At 35.7% G+C, this 22947-nt stretch overlaps 1 protein-coding gene across 1 annotated transcript in view; it reads left to right on the forward strand.

Moving 5' to 3' along the window:
• Positions 1-8662: 8662 nt before the first annotated feature.
• The window catches only part of LOC136027268 (chondroitin sulfate synthase 1-like), a 42936-nt gene continuing 28651 nt past the window's right edge, over positions 8663-22947 (forward strand). Inside the window, exons 1-2 of the mRNA XM_065704347.1 lie at positions 8663-8836; positions 15840-16451. Coding sequence (XP_065560419.1) covers positions 15900-16451 — 552 coding nt within the window. The 5' untranslated portion in view covers positions 8663-8836; positions 15840-15899. The remainder of the gene's footprint in view (positions 8837-15839; positions 16452-22947) is intronic.

Genomic DNA, 22947 nt, shown 5'->3' on the forward strand with positions numbered 1-22947 from the left:
CGTGACAAACGTACATAACTTACGTAACTTACGTTACGTTTTATCCCAATTCTTTAAGAATGACCCCTGAATCAGAAAGGCCGTAGAATAAATAGTTGAAATTATTTAAAAAATTTTTAGCATAAAGAGCGAAGTATTTATCTCCTCCTAAATACCTCGCTCTTTATGCTAAAGTATTTTTAGAACCAATCATATGCGTAATAATCTCTGTTCGTTTTAAGTTTTGATGCTTCTCCTTACTTTCAATTGAAAAAACTTTTCATGTTTATATTTTCATTGTTTTTTTTTTATAGTAATGCTAGAAAGTCCTGCGCCCTTTTCATTGAATTTCTCTTCCCCCATGAAATACTCCTCCAAGGAAAGATCCTCCCATATAGCCCCCTCCCCTGAACCCCACACCCAAACCCAAAAAATCCCCCTGATAACATCAGTACACTTCCCAGTAACCATTACTGTATGTAAACATTGGTCAAAGTTTGTAACTTGCAGCCCCTCCCCCAGGTACTGTGGGGGGTAAGTCATCCCCAAAGACATAGTTATTATGGTTTTCGACTATGCGGAACAAAATGGCTATCTCAAAATTTTGATCCGATGACTTTGGGAAAAAATGAGCGTGGGAGGGGGCCTAGGTGCCCTCCAATTTTTTTGGTCACTTAAAAAGGGCACTAGAACTTTTCATTTCCGTTAGAATGAGCCCTCTTGCAAAACTCTAGGACCACTTGGTCGATACGATGACCCCTGGGGAAAAAAAAAAAACAAACAAAAAAACAAATAAACACGCACCCGTGATTTGTCTTCTGGCAAAAAATACGAAATTCCACATTTTTGTAAATTGGACCTTGGAATTTTTTCTATAGGGTTCTCTGATACGCTGAATGCGATGGTGTAATTTTCGTCAAGATCCTATGACTTTTAGGGGGTGTTACCCCCTATTTTCCAAAATAAGGCAAATTTTCTCAGGCTCGTAACTTTTGATGACAAAGACTAAATTTGATGAAACTTATATATTTAAAATCAGCATAAAAATCCGATTCTTTTGATATATCTTTTAGTATCGAAATTCCGTTTTTTAGAGTTTCGTTTACTATTGAGCCGGGTCGCTCCTTACTACAGTTCGTTACCACGAACTGTTTGATAGGCCAACAAAGATACGATACAAATCAACCAACATATAAGTTTAACCCTAGGAGGCCAAATTGGAATCAATCAAAATAAGAATTAAATATGGCAAATTGTAAACAGCTGACTGATGAAGAAAACATGGAATCTCAAGCAACAAAAATCCCTCATATACTTGAGTGAAAATCAGAGGCTTAATGCCGGTCGGGATTGAAAATAAGAACTCTGAGACACGATGTCCTTCTAAATATCAAAATTCATTAAGATCCGATCACCCACTCGTAAGTTAAAAATACCTCATTTTTTCTAAATTTTCCTCTCCCTTTAGCCCTGCAGATGGTCGAATTGGGGAAAACGACTTTATCAAGTCAATTTGTGCAGGTTCCTGACACGCCTACCAATTTTCGTCGTCCTAGCGTGTCCAGAAGCACCAAACTCCCCAAAGCACTGGACCTCCCTAACTCCCCAAAGAGAGTGGATCCAGTCCGGTTACGTCAATCACGTATCTACAACATTTGCTTATTCTACCCTTCAAGTTTCAAACCGATTTCTCCACCTTAAGCGTTTTCCAAGATTTCGGGTTTCCCCCTCGAACTCCCCCCAATTTCACAAGATATGGTCGGGATTTAAAATAAGAGCTGTGAGACATGGGCTTCTTCTAAATATCAAATTTTATTAAGATCCGGTAACCTGTTCTTAAGTTAAAAATACTTCAATTTTTCTAATTTTTCCGAATTACCTCCCCCCCCCAACACCCCCAAAGAGAGTTGATCCGTTCTAATTACGTCGATCACGTATCTAGTGCTTATTCTTCCCATTGAATTTCATTCCGATCTCTCCACTCTAACCGTTTTCCAAGATTTCCGGTTCCCAAGATTTCTGTTTCCAACCCCTTGTCTCCAAATCCAATTCGAATTGATAATAAAGCATCTGAGACATAAGATCTTTCTATATATCAAGTTTCATTAAGATCTGATCACCCATTTGTGAGATAAAGATACCCCAATTTTCACCTTTTTTCGAAGATTTCTGGTTTCCCCCTCCAACTGTGCCAATGTCACCAAATCCTGTAGGGATTTAAAATAAGATCTCTAAAGCACAAGGTCCATCTAGAAATCAAATTTCATTAAGATCTGATCACCCGTTTGTAAGTTACAAATACCTCATTTTTTCTAAATTTTTTCGAATTACCATCCTCCCCCCCCCAATTCTTCCAAAGAGAGCGGATCCGGTCCGGTTATATCAGTCACGTATCTTGGACTTGTAATTATTCCTCCCACCAAGTTGCATCCTGATCTCTCTACTCTAAGCCTTTTAAAGAGATTTCCGATCCCCCCTCCAACTCCCCCCAATAACACTGGACCCGGTCACAATTTAAAATAAGAGATCTGAGTTACGAGGTCCTTCTAAATATGAAATTCTGTTAAGATCATTCCTTCGTAAGTTTAAAATACCTCAATTTTTCAAAATTAACCCTCCCCCCAACTCTCCAAAAGCGAGCAGATCCGTTCCAGTTATGTCAATCACGTATCTAGGAATTGTGCTTATTTTTCCTACCAAGTTTCATCCTGATCCTCCACTCTAAGTGCTTTCAAAGATTTTAGGTTTATCCCTCCAGCTCCCCCCAATATCACAGAATCCTGTCAGGACTTAAAATATGAGCTCTAAGACACAATATCCTTCAAAATATTAAATTTCATTACGATCTGATAACCTGTTCGTAAGTTAAAGTACCTCATTTTTTCTAATTTTTCCGAACTAACCGTCCCCCCACTCTCCCCCAGATAGTCGAATCGGAAAAACGACTATTTTTCATTTAATCCGGCCTGGTCCCTCATGCGCCTGCCAAGTTTCATCGTCCTAACTTATCTGGATACCTAAACTAGCAAAACCGGGACCGACAGACCGACAGGATTTGTGACTGCTATATTTCACTTTTTAAATACCAAGTTTAAAAGGCCCGAGCCAGGAACCGACTTTAAAAGCACTCTCGTGCTGAAACAATTTTGCAATTACGAAAAGTTGCAGCAATGGCGAAGAAGACGGTGCTGAGAGCAAAAAAAATTGAGTGGATGGACTTTTCCTCAGAAACAGATTCAAATATTCCCTTAAGTGGGATATACAATTTAATAAACAATACGGAAGGAGGTAATAAGACAAGCAGTAGGATAATCTCTTAATTTATATCTCAATAAAATTAATAGTTTCTAACGGAAAAAATACAGCAGAGGGATTAGGTACTAATTTTAAGAAAGAGCATAAAACTGAAAAAGCGCAAAAGGTTTTTATTGTTTCAAAACATAGAGTTGTGAGAAGGAGTCAAACACTAGTGTAATGAAAGAGACATTGAGGAGGGGACAGCCCCTTTCATATACGGAATAATTTCTGTTCGTTTTAAGTTTTGATATCGCTCGTTACTTTCATTGGAAAAAACTTGCTTTTTTATTTAATTTCTGATCATTTTTTTAATAATGCCAGGGAATCTTACTCCACTTCCACTGAGAAGCCTCCTTACCATGGAGATATCCTCTAGACAATTCAATCCCGGTGAAAATGTACTATGGACAATTACCAGTGCATAAAATTGAGACGGAGAAGAGAAAGCAAGACCAATAAAAGAATTTTGTACATGAATTCTGGCAAATTCCCGCAGTGTATAATTTCCCCTGGCAATTTCACTCCCTGGAAACTAACCTCTCCACGGAAAATTCCCCCGTGGAAAAACCTCCAGCAGAAAATTTGTCTCCTCCCTACCTGAAAATATATGCATGCATCCCAATAACAAATACTATGCATAAATAATGGGAAACTTCGTAGCTTGAAGACCTTTCCTCTGGAGCTATGGAGGGGGGGGATCATATTATACTCAAAGGCATAGTTATTTGTCCTTTCAACTATGATGAAAAAAATAACTATCTCAAAATTATGATCGGACGATTTTGGGAAAAAAGGCGGGGAGGTGGCCTAGTTCCCTTCCAATTATTTTGTTCACTTAAAAAGGGCACTGGAACTTTAAATTTCCGTTCGAATGAGCCCTCTTCTGATATTCTAGGACCACTGGGTTGATGCAATTACCTCTGGGGAAAGCAAACAAAAAACAAAACAAAATTAAATAAATAAACACTCATCCGTGATCTTTCTTTTGGCATAAAATGCAAAATTCCACTTTTTTGCTGATAGCAGCTTGAAACCTGTACAGTAGGGTTCTTTGATACGCTGAATCCGATGGTGTGATTTTTATTAATATCACTTGAGTCTTTGGGGACGTTTCCCCCTTGTTTTGAAAATCAGGAGAATATTATTAGGCTCCTACCCTTTGGTGGGTGAGACTAAACTTCACAAAATTAGTATATTTGAAATCAGCATATAAAGCCAATTCTTTTAATATGTCTATTGGTATTAAAATACTTTTTTTTTAATTTTTTTTAAGTTTCGGTTGCTATTAAGCTGGGTCGTTCTATATTTACAATTGGTTATCACGATTAGTTTGAACCGCAATTTTCTCAGGTTTTTCTTTTGGTTGTTACGTATATGAAGGAGTTGCCTCCTCCTCAATGCTTCGCTCTTTACACTAAAATGTTTGTGAATTTTAAAAAGCTTATTATTCTAAATAAACGGTCCTTGTATGCAAGGAGTCATCCTTAAATAATTAGAACATAAAGTCAAACAATAGCGTAAAGAGTGAGGTACTGAGAAAGGGGCAACCCCCTCTTATACGTAACGATTTCTGTTCGTTTTAAATTTTTATGTTGTTCCTTACTTTCAATTGTATGCGTTTTTTTTTTATATTTACTAACAACCGCAAGCCGAAAACATACAATATCTTTGGTCTATTATCTCATAAAAATCATAGTTAAGGAGCTGCTTAAGATAATATCAAGTGCTAAGATATACAATATAAAATAACACAAACAAATTATTGTTTATATTGGCCATTATTTAAAAAAATTCTAGCTTTAGCGTAAAAAGCAAGGTACTGACTAAGGGAAGAAATTCCCTCATATACGTAATATAAGGGGGTCAACACCTCACTCTTTACGCTAAAGTTTGAATTTTGTTCCAATTCTTTAAGAATGCACTCTGAGTCCATAAATCCGCATAATTAGAATAATTAGCTTTTTTTGAACTTACTAAAATAGTTTAGCGTAAGGAGCGAAATATTGACGAAGGGGCGAACCCTAAATATACGTAATAATTTCTATTCATTTTAAGTTTTAATGTTGCTCATTACTACCAGTTAAAAATAACCTGTTCTTTTTTTTATTTAATGTCTGATTGTTTTTTGAAATAATGCTGGGAAATCTAGCGCCCCTCTCATTGAAATTCTCCTCCCTCATGAAAAACCCCTCCTTGGAACAATTACGGTATTTCTCCGGTCTTATATTGTAGACATTCTAGAGAGAACTCTTAGTTTATAACTTGACGCATGATTTGGGAGACCCAAGGCCAACAAGGCCAATTCGTGAATGGTTTCCAGCTTTTCCAGACTTGTCTTGCAGTAACTCCCAAACACTTCTGCAGAATATTCTATCCTGGAACGTATATACCTTTTGTAGAATTCCAGGATCCCAATTACCAAACTGGCCCATTTTGTGTCTGCTAGTCGTTTCATGATCAAAAGTCTCTTTGCAAAGGAATGTTTTGCCGACTTTATTTGATTCTTCCAGGTCATTGCAGCGTCAAATATAATTTCCAAAAGCTTTGGAGAGGTATCATACATGGTCTTCTTGCCGTCTACCCAAATAACTTGGATTAATTATGACTTTGGTTTTCTTGGAAGGATTTGGCAGAGAATATGCTTTTGAGAATGCCAGTAGCTTTGTGATCATTTTGTTGATTTAGCTGGCCAATTTTTTTCTGCCAATTGCTCGCCATCCTTACCGGTGTCCCATATTATCAGATCATCTAAAAATTCAGCTCTTCCAGCAGTGTCACTACTAACGAGAAGTTTTCCTTGGTGCATTATGATGAGCAAAGGGCTAAGTACAGAGCCTTCTGGTAGAACAGTATCAAGTTGTGTAACTTCAGAGCAGTCATTGTCTACTCTAACTTTGTAGCTGCGATCGGGAAGGGACTCAAATAAGAAATATACTACCTTCCCACGCAGAGATGTATCTAATTATATGATCAAAAACAGCCTTAAAATCTACTAAGATAGCAATTAAGTAAGATAGCAATTAACCTTCCCTTTTGGCCTTTCTGCACCTGGCAGCAATTTGCTAACTTCCCAGAACCATTCCAACCTTCTTTATACCATTTTCTCTAAAATTTTACCCAAAATTGACAATAGAAAATGGGCCTATTGTATTCAATTTTATCTAGAGGTTGATGAGGTTTAGTAACTGCCAAAACTATATCTCTTTTCCATGCCCCTGGGAAAGTGTTTCTTTCCCAGGGTGCATTATAAACTTGAAGAAGAATCGGATGAAAAATATTACCACTCTCTGCCACCCACTTGAAACAGATTTAATCTTCTCCTTAACCTGCGAGCATATTTACTTCACTAAGGATGTCGTCCAGATCTGAAAGGGTGAATGAAAAAATTAGGTTGTCTTTATATTTACCTTTGTCGTGCAATTTACAAACACTTGGTTTTTGGAAATTGTTAGTTGTATGTTCTTTCTTAAAATTAACAGCAAATCCCTCTGCCTTATTTTATCCGTTAGAAATATTATTTCTATTAAGAGATACATTGGGTGTAAAGGGCGAGGTTTTCAATAAATAGTGATGTAGATAGGGGCACAGTTTCAGCATTTTTATTGGGGGTCAAGAAGATGTCCCTTTTTGTGGATTCAAGGGGCCTGGAAAATCCTTCAGAGGTAAGAGGTTTTGGAACTTCTGTGAAAAATACTAGCCTGAAAGCTGTTTTAAGATGTAAAAAAAAAATTCTGGAAGATAACTTATAATGGATACTGAATTCCACGCTCCTTACACTTCCTCCAACTCCCATTCCCATCAAGAGATAATGAATCTCGCAGTTAAACCAGACCCCTATTTTTTTCTTTAATATTATAAGAGTAGAAAAAAATTAAAAAAAAAATACCTACTCGAAGTAAAGAGCAAATTTGAAGCTTTAAACGAGCAACAGTTTTTAATTTACTCAATGAGTTACAGTTTTTTCACCATATTATTCGGGGTAACTGTCCCCTTGCCCTAGAGAAACAACACCCTTGACGGAGGAGAAGCATGCATGGCTGTGTTGGCTTCAGGCGGCCTGGTACTGCAGGGAGCTGTTAACAGTAGTAGTAGTAGTCAGGGTCGTTACTAGTCTAAATTTTGGGGGTGAGCAAGAGATTTTACTGACTGGCTGGTCATTTTTACGGACTGTTTTTTTGGTCAAAAATTAGAATAATGGTGGTTTCGAATACGATACGCTAAATCACTGCTCGAGTCGGTAAAACCGCTGCATTTACCAACCAAAATTCAGATTTCGGCACACATAATCATCAATGTTGTTTATTTAACCAAACGGAAAATTGTAGCATCGTGTGTAAAATCTCGGCGGGAGTCGTTAAAACTGCAGTGTTTACTCACCAAGTTCGAAATTTTTGTATCTGACATGTCAGTATTTTAGTGGTCTTTACTAGGCTTCCTCCCCCACACCTTTTCTTCAAAATTTTCCGATCAAAACTATGAGAAAGCCATTTAGACAAAAATAAAATAATGTGCAAATTTCTTCTTAATTATTCATGTGTGGTGAGCCAAAATTAAAACGTGTATTAATTCAAAAACGTTCAGAAATTAAATTGAAAAAAAAACAGGTTTTTTTTTTTTAATTCAAGTGAGGAGTGACATTAGAACTTAAAACGAACAGAAAATATTTCGTATATGAAAGGGGTTGTCCCATCTGAAACGCCTCGGTCTTTCCGCTAAAGTTTATTTTTATTGCCTTACAAAGTAGAGTTGTGACAAAGAGTCAAACTTTAGTGTAAAGAGCGGGTTGTTGAGGAGGGGACAACCCCTTTGATATAAGGAATAATTTCTGTTGGTTTAAAGTTTTAATGTCAATCTTTACTTGCAGTTAAAAAAACTTTCTTTTTTTTTTAATTCAATATGACACCAAGCACGAATCCAGGATTTTGTTTCAGTCACAAAAACTTTAAAAACTTACCAAAGGTATTTTTTTAATTTTGTTTTTATTGTGTTTCTACGAGTCGAAAAAACATTTTGGGGCAGGGGGGATCAAGCCCCGTACTGCCCCCCCCCCCTGAATACGGCTTTGTATGGTGATTGAGACAGAAACGAATGACGATTCGCAGTCTATGCATCATATACCTATAAAACCAATTCAAATAACCCGACTCACAGTGTTTTCTGGTATTTGAAGAAACTAGTCTTTTACTGCTAGGCTAAAATCGTTTCTTGTTCAAATGTCTATATTATGAAAGACCAAAAAAATTAAATAACTAATGAGCAGAGCTACCCGTTTCTCAGTAGACATGGAATAGTGTTCTTGACAGTAAGAAATTAAGAATCCTAACTAATTTAAATTACATTGGCCTCAAAGAACACAGATGCGCAAAATACCCGAATTCCATCAGCCATCAGGCCCATCAGTCGACAAAAGAAAATTGCTATATAAATATTTCAAATGACGGCATTTCTCCGTTATAAGCGCTGGTTGGCAGCCTGTACCTTATGCATGTGAAAACTGAGGCCTTAATATTACTAAATCAATAAAAAAGGATGCATTCTAGTGTTCATATATTGGCAGAAGGTAATACTTAATCCATTATCTTTAGTAAGTTACTGTTTTTTGGCCGTTTAAATATCTGACTATATATTTAGAACTGAATTATTTGTTAAATTACCATTTTGGATCTGTGTTCCTGTTTTTAGTCGGTTTAATGTTATATAAACCTTATCTCTATTGTAATTGGATTAAATCACTATTTATTGGTAGCTGTTGTCTGCAGTTGCATCAATTATGGGGTGAACATGCTGCCCCCCCCCCCTCTAGATTTTTTGCATCTTACATTACATTTAAAAAAATGTCTTTATGAAAAATTGAAATCAGACAAATTTGCCCTCCTTCTGGATTTTGATGATACCTTTTGTCACCTCCCCCATCAGAAAATTCTCATGTATTTACACCACTGGCTGTCTCATCTATTTCCGATTTCGCATTACAATTTTGAAACAACAATGTTTGTCAACAATTTACAGTGAGCTTCACAGTGAGCCTTTATCAAAATCATAGTGATTTAAGGAAAAAACTAAATAAAGGGTAAAGGTCACCTTTTAGATTTTAATTGTAATAGTATTATGAACATTAATAAGAAAAATTATAATATAAATTAATGATTAAGTTATTCCCTTGATCGGCGCGAGATTGAATCTAAGTACGTCTAATTGATGAGCCAAGGTTACTTCCACTACACTAGTTAAGGGCATTATTCTATTATTTGTTAATTGTTAAAATATATTAACTGTTAACAAAAAATTTTTAGATATCAATTCTCCGAAACGTATTCATTGGGTCGACAATTGGAAAAAAATAGGTTGGAGAGCGACATGAAGCTAATTTTGGTAAAAGTGGAAGAGGGGTGTTTTGCTGACTTGGAGAAATTTAGAGCCACGTTTGAAATAACGCTACAAAGTCAATATTATGCCAACTTTTTGCTCCTTAGCTTTTGACTTGTGCCTTTTATGTGCATTTCATCACACCATCGCATTCAGCGTATCAGAGAATCCTGTAGCAAAAATTTCAAGCTCCTATATACAAAAATGTGGAATTTCGTATTTTTTGCTAGAAGACAGATTACGGGTGCGTATTTATTTGTTTTTTTTTTCCCCAGGGGTCATCGTATGGACGAAGTGGTCCTAGAATGCCGCAAGAGTGCTCTTTCTAACGGAAATGAAAAGTTCTAGTGCCCTTTTTAAGTGACCAAAAATTGGAGGGCACCTAGGCCCCCTCCTACGCTCATTTTTTCCCCAAAGTCAACAGACCAAAATTTTGAGATAGCCATTTTGTTCCACATAGTCGAAAACCATAATAACTATGTCTTTGAGATGACTCACTCCCCCACAGTCCCTGAGAGGGGGGCTGCAAGTTACAAACTTTGTCCAGTGTTTACATACAGTAATGGTTATTGGGAAGGGTACAGACATTTTCAGGGGGATTTTTTTTTTGGTTTGGGGGTGGGATTGAGGGGAGGAGCCTATGTGGGAGGATCTTTTCTTGGAGGAATATGTCATGGGAGAAGAGAAATTCTATGAAAAGGGTGCGGGATTTTCAAGCATTATTATAAAATAAACAATGAAAAAATAAACATGAGAAAGTTTTTTCAACTGAAAGTAAGAAGTAGCATTAAAACTTAAAGCAAACAGAGATTATTACGCATATGAGGGGTTTTAAAAATACTTTAGCATAAAGAGCGAGGTATTTAGGAGGAGATAAATACCTTGCTCTTTATGCTAAAGTATATTTAGTAATTTCAACTATTTATTCTACGGCCTGTCTGATTCAGGGGTCATTATTAAAGAATTGGGACAAAACTTAAGATTTAGTATAAAGAGCGAGGTATTAAAGAGGAGACATACCCCCTCATATACATAATAAAAATGTAAGATTATAAAAGTTTGTTAGGTAAGTTAATTCTTAATTTAAGCATATTTTTTACTAATAAAAACGATCGTTAAAAATTAAAAGTTCTAGTTGCCTTTTTAAGTAGCCAAAAAATTGGAGGGCAACTAGGCCTCCTTCCCCACCTCTTATTTCTCAAAATCGTCTGATCAAAACTAAGAGAAAGCTATTTAGCCAAAAAAAGAATTAATAAGCAAATTTCATTTTAATAATTTATGTGCTGAGAGCCAAAATCAAAAATGCATTAATTCAAAAACATTCAGAAATTAAATAAACAAAAACAAGTTTTTTTACTGAAAGTAAGGAGCGACATTAAAACTTAAAACGAAAAGAAATTACTCCGTATATGGAATGGGTTGTCCCCTCCGCAATGCCTCGCTCTTTACGCTAAAGTTTGATTCTTTGCCACAGTCCCATTTTTTAAAACAATTAAAAACTTTAGCGTAAAGAGCAAGGGATTGCGGAAGGACAACCCATTTCATATACGGAGTAATTTCTGTTCGTTTTAAGTTTTAATGTCACTCCTTACTTTCAGTTAAAAAAACTATTTTTTGTTTATTTAATTGTTATTGGAAACGCCACCTATTCACCTTCCGATACTCGTTAATTAATTGAATCAAACTCAAGAATTATGCTTAGGTTAGATCTCAGAGAACTGGGTTCGTAGCAACAATGCCAAGTGACGGGTGATAGAATGAATTAGACTTGTATAATTTGGGCTATATATTTGTGCATTAGGGGGGGGGCAGGTTAGGTTAGGTCATGTTAGGGCCGCTATCCAAACACTTTATCACACGCACACCCCTGTCCCAGCTTGAAAATATATAGCTCAAATTGCATTATTATATAAGCTAAAGGTTATATGAAGGTTGTATTTCATTAGTGTTAACCTAGCTTCACTTCTTGGGTGTGTTTTGTTTTATCAACAAGAATCCACCTTCCATTCTAAATTTGCCGCTCGAATTTATAATTTCCATATCGATAAAGAAACCAAAAAACTTTTTTCTATCTTCAAGTGAGAGCAGAGGTGAACTAGAGTTTAGCCCAAACAAATGGAAAGAGAAACGATTTTACACCATTTTGTAGAGAAAAATAAGCTGAGAAGCATATTCAAAGTTGCACATTTTAGGTCGACGCAAAACTACGTGTTATTCGTGTATCGTGTCAATTTTCTCACTTTCCTAACAAACAAATTAAGTTCCGGGAAGCATTAGCGACAGTACTAGAAGGATTAAAAAATAATAAGGCCCCAGGTGCTGATAGTATGATTAATGAGTTCCTTAAATATGGTGGCTCTGAGGTTAGGAATAAGCTACTGAAGATTATGAACATGATTTTTGAAAAAGGGGAAGTACCCAATGATTTTAGGAAAACCTTAATTAAACCACTGTATAAGAAAGGTGACAAGAGTGAATGTCGGAATTATCGAGGCATTAGTCTGGTCTCTGTAGGTAGCAAATTACTGAGTAATATGATACTTTTTAGACTGAGACATGCTGTAGACAAAGTTTTAAGGGAAGAACAATGCGGTTTTAGAAAAGGTAGAGGATGTGTCGACCATGTTTTCACTCTTAGGTTAATAATTGAGAAGTCCCTTCGTTGTCAAACACCTTTGGTCCTTAGTTTTATCGATTATGAGCAAGCTTTCGATTCTGTTGATAGAACAGCGTTAACAAAGGTCTTATCGTTATATGGTATACCAGAAAAATACATTAAAGTGATTTGCGCTATGTACGAGAATAATACTGCTGCGGTTAAGGTAGGAAATGAGGTTAGCAACTGGTTTTGTATTAAATCAGGAGTTAAGCAGGGTTGTGTTCTATCCCCCTTTATATGGATCATTTTGATGGACTTCGTCTTAAGGAGCACAGGAAAGGCAATTGGAGACCATGGAATCAAATGGGGAGGAAGAACGCTCCTGGACTTAGATTATGCTGATGATTTAAGCATATTAGATGAAAGTGTGAGCAAAATGAATGAATTTTTAGAGGTTTTACGAGTTCAGGGTGCTAAAATAGGCTTGAAAATTAATGTTAAGAAGACTAAGTCACTAAGGTTAGGAATAAGTGAAGATGAACAGGTGACCTTAGGTAACGAAAAGATTGATCAGGTTGGGAGCTTCAGTTACCTTGGTAGTATTATTAGTAAAGATGGTGGGAGCAGTGAAGATGTTAAAAGTAGAATAGCTAAAGCTCAGGGTGTTTTTTCACAGTTAAAAAAAGTTTGGAAGAATAGAAAGATAAGCCTACAAACCAAGATTAGAATATTGGAAGCTACAGTGATGACAGTGGTCAAATATGGCTCTGAAGCATGGACACTCCGAAAAGCAGATGAAAATTTACTAGATGTTTTCCAGAGAAATTGCCTACGGATTGTTCTGGGTACCCGGCTGACTGACCGTATTTCAAACAGTAGGTTGTACGAAAAGTGTGGTTCAATCCCGCTTTCTGGGGCTATAATGAAAGAAAGGTTGAGATGGCTAGGCCACGTTCTACGGATGAAGGATGACAGATTACCGAAGATTGTCCTTTTTGGCCAACCGCCTGGGGCTACACGGAAAGCAGGTCGTCCTTGTCTGGGTTGGGAGGATGTCATAAATAAGGATTTAAAGGAAATGGGAACTTCCTGGGAGGGTGTAAAGAGGGAGGCTTTAAATAGATTAGGTTGGAGGAGGAGCGTGCGTAGCTGTGTTGGCCTCAGGCGGCTTGGTGCTGCAGTGAGTTATTAGTAGTAGTAGTAGTAGTAATTGTTCGTTTAGCGTAATTTCTTATTGATTTATTTATTTTCTTTATTTCCTCAAAAAATGAAGAGTAGGCTACAATATAATATAAAGAAAAGACAAATGATAACGCTTACAATCAAAAAATATCAAATATTGATCAAACTTTTAAAAAGAGAAAAAAGATACAAAAACACTTGCTAAATAATTTAACCTATAAATCATCAAGAGCCATAACTGTTACTAAAAAATGAAAATGAATTGTGGCCTAAAAGGATAATTTTCGCCTTGTCTTCAAATGTTTTGTATTTTTTCTTTATACAGACTACAGGATCCTTCACTTTAAGCTTTAAAACAATCTTAGAGTTACTAAAAGAAAGGGGGAAACCAAGTAAAAATTTTCAAAATTTAAAATAAGAAACTTTAATGGGCGAAAGAAACGTATGTCTGAAATTACGGAAGAGGAAGGACGGGAACAATACGTGAGGCAGAGCAACAGCGCTATACATATAACCAAGGACGTCCTGACGGTAAAGACCCCGAAAACGAATCAAAAGACCAAATGCCTTGCGTATTTTATTCTGAACATGCTGAACCAGGACTAGTTTAAAATCTCTTTTCGAAGCAGCATAAGGTAATCCCAAATAAGTGACTATTGGCGACAACTGGAAAATAACACCATTGCCGCAATCGAGAGTCGCCCTGACATTATCCTCTAAACAATTTACAACAAAAAATTAACATTTTTCAAAACTGATAGAAAGGCCCAAACCTTTTAAACAATTAGTTAAAATATTAAAATTAGAAAGAAGACTAGACTTGGACCGGTTTAGAAGGATAATGTCATCAGCATATGCAATGTAAGACAGATTTCGAGATAATGAAACAAAAGAGCAGGAAAGAGAATTAAGGGCAGTAGCTAAACATGAGTTTAATATATGAGGAGAAATAATTCCTCCTTGTCTAATTCCTCTACCCACTTGAATTAATTTGGACTGAGATGACGACGAACTCGGACAAACACGGATCTTTAATCCAGAATACCAAAAGCGATTGACTCGAATGACAGCTAGGAGCAATCCAGCATGGATTAAAGCGAGCAGCGCAGATGCATGAGAAATGTTATTAAATTGTTATCAAAGGCCCATTTAATATCAACCAAGAGGGCGTATAGCGGTTGACCAGAGATTCTTGCTTCTTCAATAACTTTGCTGAAAGATGCATGGGCGTGGTCACATCCCAACCCTCTCTTGAAACCAACTTGATTAGAACCAACGTCAAGAATTTCTAGAAGATCCTTCAAACACAACTCATAAACTTTCCCAATCATAGAACCCCTAGTAATTGGCCTCCAGGAACTACAAGATGACAAGTCTTTCTTCCCGCTCTTAGGAATAGGCGTAACTGTACCAATATAGAATGACGATGGTACTAAACCAGTAATAAGTAAAAGGTTGAAAAATTGTTTGGTAATTGTTCGTATTGTGCCGTTTTCAAGAAAATATACATATATAGGTCCCATTTTTGAGCTGTTTCTTGCGTATTAGGGACGCATTGGCCTAAGGACTTGCGCGTACGAGTTACAAGCGTGTCTGAAAAAGATTGCTCCCTTTTGGCCACATTTTTGTGGAATTTTGTCAAAACTAATATATTTTTTTAGATTTAGATCCCTCTGATTCAAGGGCTTCGAAATTTAGGCGTCATAGTCATTAGAGACGCAGAGTTTTGGGTCAAATTTTGACCCTGGTAAGACAGATATCCGTCATTGCAGCCTTTTTTAAAGATCAAACAAAGCCACCTTTTTTCAACTAAAAACATATGGGCATTTTGTATAATTTAGAGCTCATGGCTATGTGATTTAGGTCAGCCATTTAGGTATTTTTTATGGGACATTTTGACCATTTCTAGTAAAAGGACTATTTTGAAACTTTTAACCCAATGCCATGAGAAGCTCCCGGAATGACTGGAGATAAAAAGGGTCTGGGTGGATGGTTTCCCTCCAATCACATTAAGTTCTTAAAAAGGACACATAAAAACTCAATTTCTGGGCCTCTCTTAAGTTTCAAGTTTCAATAACCACCTCTACTCTACAAATTGGTTTGGGGGGAAAACATGTGAGCAAATTTGGCATATACAGAGTCAACGTTGGTGCTTTGACTCTGATAACTAACATAGAATTAGATTAGCTAAGGGAGTAGGAGTAAAATGAGGTAAAGGTAAAGGTATTCATAAAACATATTCACAACACGTACTAATTCGTTTCAAAGAGAGTCTTTTTTAAGCCATTTTCTGTAAAGGCAAATCTTGCCTCTCATGCTAGGGCAAAAATTTGGTTGAACATAATTAGGAATTTGATACTTAAAAAACCGCATATGTTTAAATAGTAACAAAATTTCCCCTACTTCTTTCTTTTAGACATTGCATACAAAATCCGAGTGGCTACATTAAAGCAGAAAATACGCTACACTACCTGAGATGTATTTCCATAGATCAAGTCCAATATCAAAATTATTGATTGGTTTGGTTTTTGGGCTACTTATCACTTTCACCTTACGATGTGTCTTCTTCTCTTCAGCCAAAATCGTAGTAAGTGGAAACAATATTGATAAATGTTCACCCAAAAGGATAATTTCTAACACTGTGTTTGACATATCTGATGGAAAAAGGGAGTTAGTTCTAATTGGTGTAATGAGTGCTGATAATTTCTTAGAAACTCGTGCTAAAGCTGTTTATGAAACATGGGGAAAAGAAATACCTGGAAGATTGCTATTCTTTACACCTGAAAATACTGATCTTTTATCACATCTGCCAATTGTTGCACTACCTACGGTTGATGATTCCTATCCACCGCAGAAAAAGTCTTTTCTCACCCTTAAGTATATGTATGAAAACTATGGGGAAAAATTTGAATGGTTTATGCGAGCTGATGATGATGTCTACGTCAGGACAGATAAGTTGGAAAAATTATTAAGAAGTTTGAATAGCTCAATAAAGTTTTTTATTGGACAAGCTGGAATGGGTAATAAGGTGAGTCAAATTCTTTGTTTATAAGAAATTTAAGTCTATTGTATTGAAGATGGAGCACTCGAAATGGATTTTCTCATGGGAAGTAAGTTATTTAAAATTGCTGAACTTCTGAATTTCTTTTTTTCTGGGTACTGTTTTAGAATGTTCTTTGGGAGAGTACCTATGAAAAATTAGGTAAGTTTGGTTATCGGTCAATAAAATCCAATTTAGATGGGTTTCCTTAAGCCAACCGATAATGCTGCAATTTTGGACATGGAAATCGAACCAGCTGTCGAAACAAAATATATTCCGCGCTTAAGGATAGCTTTTATCAATAAGTAGTTAAAGTCACAAGGTTGCACAGAGAATTCACAAAATGCTACTACTACTAACAACTTACAACAGAACCCTACCGTCTGAGGGCAACCCAGCTACGCTCACTCCTCCTCCGTCCCAATCTGTTCAAAGCCTCCCTCCTTGCACCTTCCTAAGAGGTTTCCAATTGTCTTAAATCTTTCCTTAAGAAATACTCCTACCCCATTGGGGACGACCTAGATGGTTGCCTGACAATGACACTCTTTGTTAATCCGTCATCCGTAGAACATGTCCTAGTCATCCCAACCTTTCTCTCATTATAGCCCTATAAGGAAGGATTGAACCAAATTTTTCGTACAGCTTACAGTTTGAAATACGATTAGTCGGGCGGGAAACAAAAACAGTTCGCAGACAATTTATCTGGAAAATATCTATGAAATCCTCCTTCGTCTTTCAAAACACCAACGCTTCAAAACCATACTTGACTACCGTCATAACTGTAGCTTCCAATATTCTAATCATGGTTCATTAACTTATCGTTCTATTCTTTTAAGCTTTCTTCAATTGTAGAAAAATACCTTGGGCCTTGGCTACTCCACTTCTAACAACTTTGCTTCTACTTCCATTATCTTCACATAGGTATGTGAAGCTGTCCGCTTGATCAATCTTCTGATTATCCAACATCCTCTCTTCACCTTCACTGATTCATGCTCTTTTATAACTTTTACTCTACTCCTTAGGACAAAGTCCATTAAATCATCTAGATAAATGTGGACAACACACAATCCTACCTAACCCCTGAATCAATACAAAACCCATCTTGGCAATCAAGAACATATCTTGGTCACAACGTGGTTTTTCACACTTGGTGATTATCTACTAGCAACAAGAGTCGAAATCCGATAGAAGTAATCTGAAGCATATTACCTCTGACTCATAACATATTCATGCTAACAATTATCATGCTGTTATTGGGAGGCAGGTCCATAGTAAGTAACATAGGCAGGAAGAAAATTTTCATCCCCCCCCCCACTACCAAAAAAAGATCAATAAAACAAAAAACCATAAATCATAATACATTAAAAATACTCTGTCGTTTACTAGACTATAATTTCCTGGAGTGGTGCCAACTCTCATGGGCACCCTTCAGCACTGTTTGCAATCACGTTCCTGGTTAGGCAAACTTGTCAAGGCTCAACCTTATGCCAGAATGAGGCCACGCAATCAGGATTTTTCTCTCGGGAATTTGTACCCACTTTTTACACCAAGTTTTTAACAGCTCCAACCTTTTACACCCAGCTTATCTCTGTTAGACATTCGTCGTCAATTACCCTAATGAAAAATAATGGTAGCTGTGGGGCTTTAAAGAAGGATATCACAGGCAATGTTCGATGTAGCTTAAGTAAAGAATATCATGCCTCCCGTGTGTTATTGTTTGTGTGCTTTGTTTTTCACAGACGCTTTGGTCTCTTAGGCTGAATGTAGAATGACCGTCGTCTAAAACAAATGTGGTCGGATTCCACTTTCTAGGGCTGCTATCAAAGAAAGGTTAAGATGGCTAGGCCACCATTTACGGATGGAAGATGACAGACTGCCATAGATCGGCCAAAGAAAAAGGAGATCATTCCTGAGTGGAACATGAAGAGATCTTACTGTAAGAAAAGATTTAGAGGAAATTGGAACTGAAAGGGAGGGGGTAAAAGGTGAAGCTTTGAACAGTTTGGGGCGGAGGAAAAGCTTGCGTAGCTTTTGTGGCAAAATTTGGTTTGAGGCTGCTGTGAAATGTTAGTAATACTAGTAGTAGTAGTTTGCAGTCAAGCTTCACACACAGAAAATCCTTGAATACCCCCGGTTAAAACAAAGTACAGCAGGCTTACCTTTCTTCTAAAAAAATGCCATTGAATGGGAGGGGTGGAGTAGTCACATCTTCTGGTTTTTATGGGATATCTGTGTAATTTAGCCCCCTTGCCGCAAAGAATGTAGAATTGAGGATCTTTTATCGTCTGACCGTTCTGGGGAAGTGGCTATCTCAAAATTTTAATACAACCGAATAAGGGTAGCTAAAGGGTTGTCTGGACACATAAAAACTGTTGCTCGTTTTAAGTGTAAAATTTGCTCTTTACTTTGAACCGATATTTTTTTTTAATTAATCGATGCTCGTTTTTCACATTAGTAAAACGAAAAAAGCATGGATCCATTACGCTTCATAATATATTCCACATTAATATTTTTTTCTAATATACAGTCTTTGAAACCATATCATCAACCAAAAAGGTGAGCCTGGTTAATGACAAAATTGAAAAATGTTCTATGCTTCCTGTTTCGCCTCATTTGCTTAGGTCAATTTTTTCCCTGATATTTAAGGTGCTTTTAATTCCTAAGATCTATTAGTTCAAGATTAGTTTATCTTCTTCTAAAATGTTTAAAAACGGAAATGAATAAATCCTCAAAATCTGCAAGTAGGACAGAAATGGCAAAAAGAAATTGAGTAATAAGAAGCTAGGTGTATAGTGAATTTAATTTACTGAAGGGAAAATAAATCTTTGAAACGGAAAATAAGACTTAGTGCTTTTTAGAATGATATTCGTACTATAAATATATAGTTCAAATCGGTTGTAATTTTGTCATGGAGCTTGATAGCAGGGGAGCCACCCCAGCAATTATTTTTTTTTTAATTTTATTTCCAGTATTTATTGAAAATCCAATATAGCTCCAAATTCTCTTATATCTAATTAAAATGCCCAACTAGCGCCGATAACGTCCGATTCATTACATTTTGGCCTCACGTACTAACCTAAAAATGTTGAACTGCCTCTATGAATGATTATCAGGCTGCTAGCTACAGCTGCAATCCGGATACTATGCTGACATCTAGCTATTTTCGCTTTTTTAAATATTTCTTTTAGAAAAATCCAAAAAAACATAAATGCGCTAAGAATTACGATTGGAAATAGTATCATATCGCAAAACGCCAGTGATACGTGTGGGAGATTTATCTCTGCATCATGAAGCTGTACGAAATGTAAACTGAAAATAGAATAAAGTGAATTAAGAAGAAAATGTAGATTTCTCTGACGATTAAAAATTTGTGTGCACGAATAAGCGGTACCCAACCATTCTCTTTTTCCACTCTTATCAGTTTTAAGATCCAGCACAAGAAGACTGAGCTGTGCTTGTGAAGGGAATTATAGACATATAAACGATATTCAGTGTAACCCCCCTGCCGAAATGTATACCCCCATACTCTGATTTACACGAGAAAAATTTGTATAATTTATATAGAATTTGTTTTATTTTTTAAAACAAAGATACAAAGGTGAAGATAATTTTCGAACTCTAGGAGCCAATTTTCCCTTCCAGTTGACATTTCTGGCACTATTTAACTAATTTAAGGTTTCTGCCGCAATGATGCGTTGATGTTTTGCCGCAATGATGTTTTTCGAAGTCGCTATTTAAATACAAAATACGGTCGCTATTTAAATATTGGGTAATATGTCACAATATAATGTTTCACAATCTGTGGTAATACTTTAACTTATCTTGTATCTTTACTTATACATCACTATTGCGCTGCCTATATTGCGCTACTTATACAGCACTATTGCGCTGCCTATATTGCGCTACTTATACAGCACTATTGCGCTGCCTATGATTTTAGTTTCGGCTTTATGTGGCCCGCTGACATCAATGCTATTTATTATAATAAATCTGTGAACCGATACACAAATCAACTGAATGAAAAAATAATACGTAGTATTTCAATAAATCACGTATATTAAAAGTTTAAAATAACAAATTAACTTTTACAGAGTCAAAATCCACCCAAAATAACGAGCAAACGAATAGTCCAATACCCAAGCCTATTAGAATAAAGCTTCGTTGAGTTATGAGATTGAACATTCTATGCTGGGCGTGGGGGCAGGGGGAAGTGGAGGGGGATATATACTACAGCATTAGTGGTGAATCTGGCTGAAAAAAGCCGAGTGTGTACTACATCCAACTTCGCCCACCCAGAAGCTTTTTACGTTATACTACTATCGTCTGCAGTAGCTCATTGCTGATAATTTCAGCAAAGGCCGAGCGCCAGCACTTATATTTATGATTGTTTCATGTGAGTTTATTGGTTATAATATATTGCGTAATGGTTTTAAATTCACCAAGAAGCGTGTTTGTTAAATTGTTCCTTTTCTTCCCTATCGCTTGAATAGTAACTACCTCAATAGCAAGCCCTCGTACCTCCCAATAAAAAAAACTATAGCTACGCCCCTGGGCTCCTCTCCAACATAATAGCCTTATACCCTAATATTATATTACTGGAGTTAGAAGTCTAATATATTATTTTAAGGTTGAGAGATAAATCAGTTTATTTTGGATTGATTCAGAAAATTTATTTTGGGGGAATTATAATGATCATATGTATGTAAAATATTTATTCAACCTATATTTGAGCTAATAAAAAACTAGTACTAGGAGTACTAGTAAGTAAGTAAGCACACAGAGATTTACTCGAGGAGAGTCCAAATTATAAAGCAAATGCCTTGTGGGGCACGATGAAGTAAAGGCAAATTGTAGTTGATAATTAGTATTGGAAGTGCCTTAAAACTCAAAAATTATATTTTGGGGAAGGATTGGGCCCTTCGGACTCTCCCCATAATAACATTTGTGAATATTAATCTTGATATTTTGATGTATAAACCACGTGTAATTAAGTAGTGCCTCAATTATGGATGAGCTTACTCATAATCCTGTGTCCTTGGAGTTTCAATCATATATATATATATATATATATATATATATATATATATATATATATATATATATATATATATATATATATATATAAATTTCATAATTTCATAAATGAAATTTTATATAAAATAAAATTTCATAAGAATCCCCCTAAACCACGGTTTATTGCAGGAGCAGCTAAATGTCCAACCCGCATTGCTGCTACTGACCTCTCTTTAATTTTAAAGGAAATTGTAAATAAATTTAAAACCTATTGTTCTGGTATTAAAAAATTTTCGAATTTCAATCCATATTGGAGTGTTAATAATTCACTGCAGGTGATAGATTCTTTAACAATGGTTTCAGCTAAAAGAATTGAGTCTTTCGATTTTGCGACAATGTATACTAATTTATCACTTAATTTAGTGTTTGATAATTTAAAAACTGTTATAAAGAAATCTTTCCTCTTATCTAGTAAAAGGTTCTTAAAAATAGACAGTTATAATAAAAAAGCCATATGGACAAACTGCTTTAATACTACAGTTAACTTGAGATGTTACAGCTTGGATATGATTTTTGAGTTATTGGAATTTGTTTTATACAATACTTATATAAGATTTGGGGGTGATTTGTACAAGCAAATTATGGGAATTCCCATGGGGGGGAATGCCAGCCCATTTATAGCTGACTTGTTTTTAAGTCAACTAGAATATAAATATATGATGGATAAGAATAATCCAATTAATTTAAAACATGCTTTGTCAAATAATAAAAGATATTTAGATGATATTTTGGTCTTAAATTGTAAGGATTTCATTGATATTTCTAAAAATATATATCCATCAGAGCTTATTCTTGAGCCTAGTCATAGCGCTGGTCATGAAGATCATTTCTTAGATTTAAATATTAATATTTGTGATAATAATAAATTAAGTTTTAAAATGTATAATAAAACGGATGATTTTGATTTTGAAGTGATTAGTTTCCCATTCCCTGAAAGTAATATACACTCAAATATCACATATTCAGCGTTTTTCTCACAGTTACTTCGTTATGCAAGGATTTGTAGTAATTATATTGATTTTAAAAATAGATGTAAAATCTTAAGCCAAAAATTGATATCAAGAGGTTTTTCTGCAAATAAATTAACTTGGCAATTTAAAAAATTTAGTTTTCATTATAACGAACTTTTAAATAAATATCAAAAGAATTATCTAGAAATACTTAAAGAAATCTTTAACTAATTTGGGGAGGTTCGAGAATTGTTGTCACAGCGCCATTTATTTTGAATTGCATTTCTAATTGAGCGTAATTTTTTGAAAAATTAGCCACATGGTAAAGATGAATTCTATAATTGTTTAGTTCATTCAGGTTTTTTGCAATGTGTTAATATTTGTGATTTGGTAAAATTTATAATATTTAGTTTACCTATTGTTGCTAAAGGGAGGGATGTATTAACAGGATAAGCTTGTTT

This window comes from Artemia franciscana, chromosome 1 (assembly GCF_032884065.1).
Source record: "Artemia franciscana chromosome 1, ASM3288406v1, whole genome shotgun sequence".
Lineage (NCBI taxonomy): Eukaryota > Metazoa > Arthropoda > Branchiopoda > Anostraca > Artemiidae > Artemia > Artemia franciscana.